Raw genomic sequence first — 9,734 nt, forward strand, 5'->3', positions numbered from 1 at the left:
GGTTTTCACTCAACGTGATGTTTTTGACATTCATTCAAGTTTTAGTGTATACCAGTAGTTCATTCCTTTTTATTGCTGAGTAGTATTTCTTTGTCTGAATATACCATAGTTTATTCATTTTCCTGTTGATGGACCCCTGGGCTGTTTGTCATCTTGGTTATCATTAGTAAAGCAACTAAAAATACACAGGCTTTTTAATATTTTTTTATATATTTTAATATATGTTTTATATATTTTTTACATATTTTATCATTTCTCCTGGGTAAATACGACAGAATTGCTGTGTAATAGAATAAGTAAATATTTCGTGTTTGTTTGTTTGGTTTTTTTTTGAGATGGAGTCCCACTTTGTGGCCCAGGCTGGAGTGCAGTGGCAAGATCTCCGCTCACTGCAAGCTCCGCATCCCGGGTTCACACCATTCTCCTGCCTCAGCCTCCTGGGTAGCTGGGACTACAGGTGCCTGCCACCATGCCCGGCTAATTTTTCGTATTTTTAGTAGAGATGGGGTTTCACTGTATTAGCCAGGATGGTCTCGATCTCCTGACCTTGTGATCCACCTGCCTCGGCCTCCCAAAGTGCTGGGATTACAGGCTTGAGTCACCGCGCCGGCCTAATATTTCATTTTTTAAGAAGCTGCCAGGCCTTTTGCAAAAGGGATTTTTACCATTTTATACTTCCCACCAATAATATAGAGATTGAGTGAGCATCCCAAATCCGAAAGTTAGAAATGGTACAAAATCCTGAACTTTAGAACACCGACGTGATGCTCAACGGAAGTGCTTATTGGAGTATTTCTGATTTCTGGATTTCCGACGCTCAACCAGTAAATATAAATATTCCAAAATCTGAAATACTTCTCATTCCAAGCACTTCAGATAAGGGATACTCAATCTGTGTAAGCCTTCCAGTTATTCCATATTTTTGCCAACATTTAGTGTTGACAATCATTTGATTTTTAGCCATATGGTAGGTTTACAGTGGGAGCACATTGTATCTCCCTGATGACTAAGGACATTGAGCGCTTTTTCTTTCATAGTTTGTGTGTTTGTTTTTTGGTGTGTGTGTGTATTCTCTGTTTTCTAAAAAGTTATTGTTTTCGCTTTTATGTTTATCTCTATGACCTATTACAAATTAATTTTTCTTTATGCTGTGAGGTATGGACTAGGGTTGGTTTTTCCCATATAGATATCTAGGTGTTCCAGCACCATTTGTTGAACAGATTTTCCTTTCCCACAAAAGCTTTGGCATCTTGATAAAAAATCAAATGATCGTGTTTTTGTTCTGTTTCATTATCTGCTTGTTGATACCTTTCCTACTGTGTCTTGATTACTGTCGCTGTACAGCAACTTTTGAAGCTAGTATTAAGACTACAATTTTAGTTGTCTTTTTCAAGGTTATTTCGGTATTCCATGTTCTTTGCGTTTCCATATGGACTTTAGAATCAGCTTGTTAGTTTCTACAAAAAAAAAAAAAAAAGGCCTAGAGTGGTTACGATTAGGATTGCACTGACTCTATAGACCAACTTGGGGACAGTTAACATCTTTACAGTATTGAGCCTTCTATTCCATAAACCTAGAATGTCTCTAGTTAGGTCGTCTTTAATTTCTCTCAGCAACATTTTGTGGTTTTTCAGCGAGGGAACTTGCGTATCTTTTGTTAAACGTATTCCTATTTTGTGATGCTATTGTAAATGAAAATTTTTAGATTTACATTTAGATTTTTTTCTACCATTTGCTGCCAATCCATAAGAGTATAAATTTTGTATATTATTATTTATTTATTTTGAGGCAGCGTCTTACTCTGTTGCCTAGGCTGGAGTGCAGTGGCGTGATCTTGGCTCACTGCAACCTCTGCCTCCCAGGCCCAAGAGATCCTCCCACCTCAGCCTCCAAAGTAACTAGGACTACAGGCATGTGCCACCATGCCCACCTAATTTTTTTTTGGCAGGAGGAAGGGGTAGAGACAGGGTTTTGCCAGGTTGACCAGGCTGGTTTCAAGCAATCCACCTGCCTTGGCCTCCCAAAGTGCTGGGATTACAGGTGTGAGCCACCGTGCCTGGCCTGTCAGTCTTTTATACCCTATGATCTTCATAAAATTCACTTAATACAATTAGTACCTTAGGCTTTCCTACATAAGCAGTCATTTTATCTACAAAGAGATTTGTGGATTGTCCCTTCCTTATGCCTTTTATTTCTTGTTGTCTTACATGGCTAGGACCTCAATATGCTGCTGAATAGAAGTGGTGAGATTGGCCTCCTTGTCTTTACTCCCTAGCCTAGGTGGAAACTGTTCAATATTTCACCAGTATTTCACCAGTTATAGGTTCTTCATAGATTTCTTTTCCAGACTGAGGAAGAGCCCTTTTATTCCTAGTTTACTAAGATTTCTTTTTCATCATTAATTGGGGTTAACTTTTGTTAAATGTCTTTTTCTACTTCTGTTGGAGTTGTCATAAGGTTTTTCTCTTTCATTCTATTACTATGGGAATCTGCATACATTTTCAAATGTTAAGTTTCATGTATCAATCCCATTTGATCATGCCATATTAATCTTTGTATATATTGCTGGATTTATTTGATGAAGAATTTTTAAAATCTGTTTTCAGGGTAGGATACTGGTATGTAATTCTCATTTTTTGTAATGTTTTGTCATATTTTGGTATTAGGGTTTTGCTGGCATCATAAACAAGTGGGAAGTGCTCCCTTGGTTTTATCGAAGAATTTGTGTAAGATGCCTGTTTCTTCCTTGAATATTTGAAGGTCTGGAGTTTTCTTTTTTATTTTGTTTTATGTTTTTGAGACATGGTCTGGCTCTGTTGCCCACACTGGAGTGCAATCGTGTGATCTCAGCTCACTGCAACCTCCGCTTCCTGTGCTCAAACAATCCTTCTACCTCAGCCTCCTGGGTAGCTGGGACTACAAGCGCATACCACCACTCTCCGCTAAACTTTGTATTTTTGGTAGAGACGGGGTTTCACCATGCTGGACTGAAGCCTCCCAAAGTCTTAGGATTATAGGCATGAGCCACCTGACCTGGAGTTTTCTTTTCTTTTTTTTTTTTTTTAAGATGGAGTCTCACTCTCTCATCCAGCCTGGAGTGCAGTGGCGCAATATCAGCTCACTGCAACCTCCACCTCCCAGGTTCAAGTGATTCTCCTGCCTCAGCCTCCCAAGTAGCTGGGATTATAGGCATGAGTTGCCATGCCTGGCTGATTTTTGTATTTTTAGTATAAATGGGGTTTTAACCATGTTGGCCAGGCTGGTCTCAAACTCCTGACCTCAGGTGATCCACCCACCTTGGCCTCCCAAAGTGCTGGGATTACAGTCGTGAACCACTGCACCCAGCCTGGAGATTTCTTTATATGTGGTTTTTGGTACCAAATTTTCTTTACTAGATACAGAGCTTTTCCTATTTTCTGTTTCATTATATGTCAGTTTTTAATAACTGGTAATTTTCAAATAATATGTCCATTTCATTTTTTTTTTTTTTTTTTTTTGGAGACGGAGTCTCGCTCTGTCGCCCGGATCTCAGCTCACTGCAAGCTCCGCCTCCCGGGTTTACGCCATTCTCCTGCCTCAGCCTCCGGAGTAGCTGGGACTACAGGAGCCCGCCACCTCGCCCGGCTAGATTTTTGTATTTTTTTAGTAGAGACGGGATTTCACCGTGTTAGCCAGGATGGCCTCGATCTCCTGACCTCGTGATCCGCCCGTCTCGGCCTCCCAAAGTGCTGGGATTACAGGCTTGAGCCACCGCGCCCGGCCAAAATATGTCCATTTCATCTTGTCAAATTTGTTGGCATAAAGTTCTTCATAATATTCTTATTATCCTTTTAGTGTAATAAGTTTATTCCTGGCTGGGCACAGTGGCACACGTCTGTCTCAACACTTTGGGAGACTGAGGTGGGCAGATCATTTGAAGTCAGGAGTTTGAGACCAGCCTGGCCAACATAGTGAAACCCCGTCTCTACTAAAAATACAAAAAAATTAGCTGGGCGTGGTGGCGTGTGCCTGTAGTCCCAGCTGCTCAGGAGGCTGAGGCAGGAGAATCGCTTGAACCTGGGAGGCAGAGGTTGCAGTGAGACGAGATCATGCCACTGCACTGGGCGACAGAGCAAGACTCTGTTTCAAGATAAATAAATAAATAAGTTTATTCCTGATATTGGCAACTTGTGTTCATTTATAGCTGACTTATTTAGGAGTCTTTTGTTTAGTTCCTAAATATAAGAGGATTTTTTTTCTATCTTTTTAATTTGTGATTGCTCATTGAATTCCATTGTAATCACAGAACATACTCTATGATTTTAATTATTTTAAAATTATTGAGACTTCTTTTATTGCCCAGCTTCATCTGTCTTAATGAACGTATCATGTATGTGAAAGATTTTATATTCTGCAGTTGTTGGGTGTTAATGCTCTGAAAATATCAAATAGGTCAATGTGGTTGATAATGTTGATCAGATTTCCTGTGTGTGTGGTTTTGTTTTGGTTGTTTAGTTATATCAATTACTGATACTAAAATCTCCAGCTGATTGTGGAATTGTCTGTTTTTTCTCCTTAATTCTGTCAGCTTTTACACCATTTATTTCAAACTTTGTTGCTAGTTGTTACCCATGTGTAATTTCTGTGATTTTCACATATTGATCCTTTGTTATAACTTGAATCTCTGGGCTTATTCTGCCTTGATGTACATTATCTGAGGTTAATATAGCCTTTTCCTATTTAGTCTGTGTCATGATATCTCTTTTCATGGTTTTTAATTTTAAACTTGTCTGTGTCTTATATTTAAAATGGCTTTCTTGTAGACAGGATATAGTTGGCCCTTGCTTTTTTATTCTTTGGAGTGTTCAGTCTATCATGTAATTATTGATATGACTGGATTTCGGGATGGGTTTTTTTGCTGTTTGTTTTCTATTTGTTCTTTGTCCTTGTTCTTCCTTTTCTTTCTTGGCTTTTTTTGTATTAGTTTAATATTTTTAGAATTGTATTTTATCCATTGGCCTTCTAAAGCAAAAATATATTTACCTTTTGGAGGGAGGAGTATTTATATGTAGATTATACATTACTTACTGAGGCCGGGCACGGTGGCTCACACCTGTAATCCCAGCATTTTGTGAGGCCGAGGCAGGCAGATCACCTGAGGTCAGGAGTTCGAGACTAGCCTGGCCAATATGGTGAAACCCCGTCTCTACTAAAAATACAAAAATTAGTTGGGTGTGGTGGTGCACACCTGTAATCACAGCTGTTTGGGAGACTAAGGCAGGAGAATCACTTGAACCTGGGAGGCGGAGGCCGCAGTGAGCCAAGATCGCACCTCTGCAGTCCAGCCTAGGTGACAAGAGTGAAACTCTGCTTCAAAAAAAAGATCTCTTGCATCCAAGTTGGTTCATTTGCTTCCCCTGTCCTTTATACCAGGGGTCAGTAAACTGTAGCCCCGTGGCCATATCTGGCCCACTGCCTATTTTATAAATAAAGGTTTGTTGGAATACAGCCATACTTACTCATTTATGTATTCTCTGTGGCTGCTTTTCACTATAATGGCAGAGTTAAGTAGTTTCAGCACAAATCATCTATCCCACAAAATCTAAAATATTTCTGAGTTTTTACAGGTGTGCTGACCTCTGCTTTATGCAGTAGTTGTCATAGTTTTTACATCTACATCTTACTGCCCCAAATAAGATTTTACTTCAAATAGGTTTTGCTTTTAACACTTCTGTGCATTTTGAGGAAACTAAAATAAAAAATAGTATTTTATAATTACCCTCATGTATACCAGTTTGAGAGTCATTTTTTCCTGAAGATCTGTGTTTCCATCTGATTACCTTTTCCTTCAGCCTGAAGAACTAACTTTAGTTTGGAGTGCAGGTCGATTGGGGATCAATTCTAGCTTTCTATTATATGAAATGTCTGTTCTACCTTCATTCTTGAAGGACATTTTTGCAGGATACAGAATTTTAGATTGACAGGTTTTTTTCTTCTATGAAGGACTTCACTGTCTGCTGGCCTCCATTGTTTCTGTTGAGAAATCAGTGATGGTCATTTGAATTGTTCCCTTGTATTCAATGTGTCATTTTTTCCTGGCTGCTCAATAGTTTCCTCGTCTTTGGTTTTCAACCATTTGATATATCCAGGTGTGGTTTTCTTTGTATTAATCCTGCCTGGTGTCTGCAGAGCTTCTTGAATCTGCAAACTTAACACCTTTCACCAGGTTTGGGAAATTTTGGCCATTATTTCTTCAAATATTTTTTCTGCTCCATTCTTTCCTCACTGTCTGCAAATTCAGTTACTTATGTTAGAACTTTTTATTTGTCCCATGTGTTCCTAAGGCCATGTTCACTTTTTTGCAATCATTTTTTTGTGTTCTTTTGATTGCTGATTCCTATTTATCTGCCTCCAACTTCACTGATTTTTTTCCTGTTATCATCATCCTGCTCTGAAGCCCATCTAGTGAGACTTTTGATTTTTTTTTTTTTTTTTTTTTTTAATAGAGATGGGTTCTCATCATGTTGCCCAGGCTGGTCTCAAACTTCTAGGCTCAAGCGTTCCTCCCACCGAGCAGTGTATGAGTGATCGCGTTTCTGTGTCCTCATGAACATTTAGCGATATCAGTGCTTTTTATTTTTGCCTTTTCAGTAGGTATAGTGATACTACACCTGGCTAATTTTCTTGTTGTCTCTTGGGATTGTTTCCTCCTAAGAATGTCCAGCAGCATTTGTTCAGAAAACTGTCTTTTCTTCACCGAGTTGCTTTTGCACCTTTGTCAAATTCAGTTGGTTTGGCCCGGTGCGGCTCAGTGGATAACTTGAGGTCAGGAGTTCCAGACCAGCCTGGCCAGCAGGGCAAAACCCCATCTCTACTAAAAAGACAAAAATTATCCAGGCACGGTGGCGCATGCTTGTAGGCCCAGCTACTCAGGAGGCTGAGGCAGGAGAATCGCTCGAACCCAGGAGGCTGAGGTTGCAGTGAGCTAAGATCGCACCATTGCATTCTAGCCTGGGCAACAAGAGCGAGACTCCATCTCAAAAAAAAAAAAAATTCATTTGGTCATATTTGTGTGAGTCTGTTTCTGGGTTCTCTTTTCAGTTCCATTGATCCATGTGTCTGTCTGTCCCTCTCTAGTACTGCCCTGTCTTGATAACTACATAAACTCCAGTATCCGCTGGTGATTCCTTCCACCTTATTCCTCTTTCAAGATTGTTTTAGCTATTGTAGCAGCTTTTTTTTGCCTGTATCTTTTTATGTAAATTTTAAAATAAGCTTATGTATGTCTATAAAAACCTTGTTGTGATTTTCATAGGAATTTCATTAAACATACAGATCATTTTGAATGAGCATCTTTACCACATTGAGTCTTCCATGAACATGACATTTCTTTCTGTTAATTTAGATGGTCTTTAATTTTTCATAAACATTTTGTAATTTTCAGTATATAGATCCTATATATGTTTTTTTAAGCTTATGCCTAAGTATTTCTGTTTATTTGAATGATTCATTTTTTCTTAAGAATGGGTCACGTTTTGGTTCTTTACAAAGCAATTGCTTAATTTTGGATATATTCTGGACGTCATGAATAAGTCGTAGAAACTTTAGATTCAAGTCCGGCATGGTGGTACGCCTGTAGTCCTAGCTACTTGGGAGGCTGAGACAGGAGGATTGCTTCAGCTCAGGAGTTTGAGACCAGCCTGTGCAACACAGCAAGACCCCTATCTCCCCGCAAAAAAGAAACTAGATTCTGTTCTTCTGCTCCTCCAAAGAATACTGTGTTGTTTAACAGGCAGTTTACTTCATACACTGTGTTTGCGTCCCCAGCCCCACATTTGCTAGGTTTGTTTATTCTCCAGGGTCTGTGGTTGCTTTTAGTATATTTTGGTCAGTGTTTGTAGTTGTTATCCATGGAAGAATTGAATCAAAAGGCACTTACTTAGTATTTTGTGGTGATTCATTTTCAGGTTGCCCAGTCTGCCATATTGCTAGAAAATTAAGTTTTATTACACTTATAATAAGGGGGAAAAGATCCATTTCTTCTATGTTGGGAAATGGTTGTGGGTGAAAAATGCAAGGGTTTTGGAGTCAGATGGGTTATGAATTTTGGCTTTACTACCTGCTAGTTTTGTGACACTGGTTGTTTTATTTAACCTTTTTTATTTTATCTCTAAAATGGGGATTAAAAACACCAATATGGAATGTTTGTAAGATCTGAGCTAGCCTCACTCTACCTGAGCGATACACATATTTCTCTGACCACAGGTGAGGCTTTGTCCCACAGGGTCCATTTTGTTTAATTTACTGGAACCTAGGAATGAATATGCGTTTTCCTTTACGTTTGTCAGATTCATCCCTGAGAGGTCGGAGATTTAAAGAAAAAAATCTATTACTGGATCATGCAAATGTTTGAAATCATTTTAAAAAGTCATTTATTTTTCCTTTTATAGGAATCACCTCCTCATGTAGAAAATTACTGTCTACCAGAAGCTATTTCATTTCTTCAGAATAATAAGGAACTTGGGACTGGATTATCACAAAAGAGGAAAGCTCCTACAGAAAAAAATAAAATCAAACGACCTAGAGTACACTAATCACATCTACTCTTTAGTTACCAAACATTAAATGTTTTTAAAAATTGAAAGCCTGAATGTGACTGTGACGGATTTGGGTCGTAGTTTAAAGATGAGTACCTGAAGAATTCTGCTTCACAGTATAACAATGACCCTTCCTGAGTTTTGAACACCTGGAATTTTAATCACTGAAATATTAACTGTTTCTTAATAAAAAGTGACCTGAAATAACAACAAAGTACAACTCCTCAGCTAGCTTGCTGTTAAACCACACTGAAGTATGTTAGAAGATATTTATTTTTCTTGTAAATATCTGAAGCTGTAGCTTAGTGGAAATTTTAGCAAGGTGATGGATTTTGCTTTAGAAAGTCTGCCTTACAAATTCATAACAACAAGATCTGTCAATCAGCATTTATTCATGTTTTCCCTGATTTTTATCTTCTCACCATTTTACCTCTTTTAACAGGAGCCTGAGCACAAGGTTTAATGAAGAAGCTGGGGCTATAAATGTGTGTGTATATATGTATATGTATGTTTGTACAAATCTCCATGATGTTTGCCAAGTTTGGGTGCCAAAACTTGGAAAATGTGATAATAAAGAATAAAAGTAGTGACTCAAATTAGTATGAAGATGTATTTACATAGATGGATGTTTAAAAAGAGCACCCTGGCACCTGTTCTTCTGTTGAAGCAACAAAACATTTATGTAACTTAACTTAAAAAATGAATTGCAGGGGGCTGGGGGCTGGGTGCGGTGGCTCACGCCTGTGATCCCAGCACTTTAGAAGGCTGAGGCAGGCGGATCACCTGAGGTCAGGAGTTTGAAACCAGCCTGACCAACATGGAGAAACCCTGTCTGTACTAAAAATACAAAAAATTAGCTGGGTGTGGTGGCACATGCCTGTAATCCCAGCTATTTGGGAGGCTGAGGCAGGAGAATCGCTTGAACCTGGGAGGTGGAGGTTGCGGTGAGCTGAGATCCACCGCACTCCAGCCTAGGCAACAAGAATGAAACTCCGTCTCAAAAAAAAAAATTACAGACCAGGCATGGTGGCTCATGCCTGTAATCCCACCACTTTGGGAGGCCAAGGTGGGTGGATTGCTTGAACCCAGGAGTTTAAGACCAGCCTGGACAACATGGCGAAACCCCATCTGTACAAAAAATAGCAAAAAATCAGTCGG

The 9,734-nt window shown here is 39.1% G+C and overlaps 1 protein-coding gene across 4 annotated transcripts in view; it reads left to right on the forward strand.

Annotated features, from left to right (window-relative positions):
* The window catches only part of TOPBP1 (DNA topoisomerase II binding protein 1), a 64,884-nt gene extending 55,705 nt beyond the window's left edge, over positions 1-9,179 (forward strand). For 2 of the 4 annotated variants that reach the window (XM_033212645.1, XM_033212646.1), the window contains exon 29: positions 8,430-9,172. In XM_033212645.1, coding sequence (XP_033068536.1) covers positions 8,430-8,573 — 144 coding nt within the window. In that variant the 3' untranslated portion in view covers positions 8,574-9,172. Of the gene's footprint in view, positions 1-8,429 lie in introns of all 4 variants that reach the window. The other 2 variants (XM_033212648.1, XM_033212649.1) reach the window with 2 other exon arrangements.
* Positions 9,180-9,734: the final 555 nt, after the last annotated feature.

The sequence above is a fragment of the Trachypithecus francoisi genome, unplaced genomic scaffold (genome assembly GCF_009764315.1).
Source record: "Trachypithecus francoisi isolate TF-2019V2 unplaced genomic scaffold, Tfra_2.0 Lachesis_group0, whole genome shotgun sequence".
In the NCBI taxonomy this organism is placed as follows: domain Eukaryota; kingdom Metazoa; phylum Chordata; class Mammalia; order Primates; family Cercopithecidae; genus Trachypithecus; species Trachypithecus francoisi.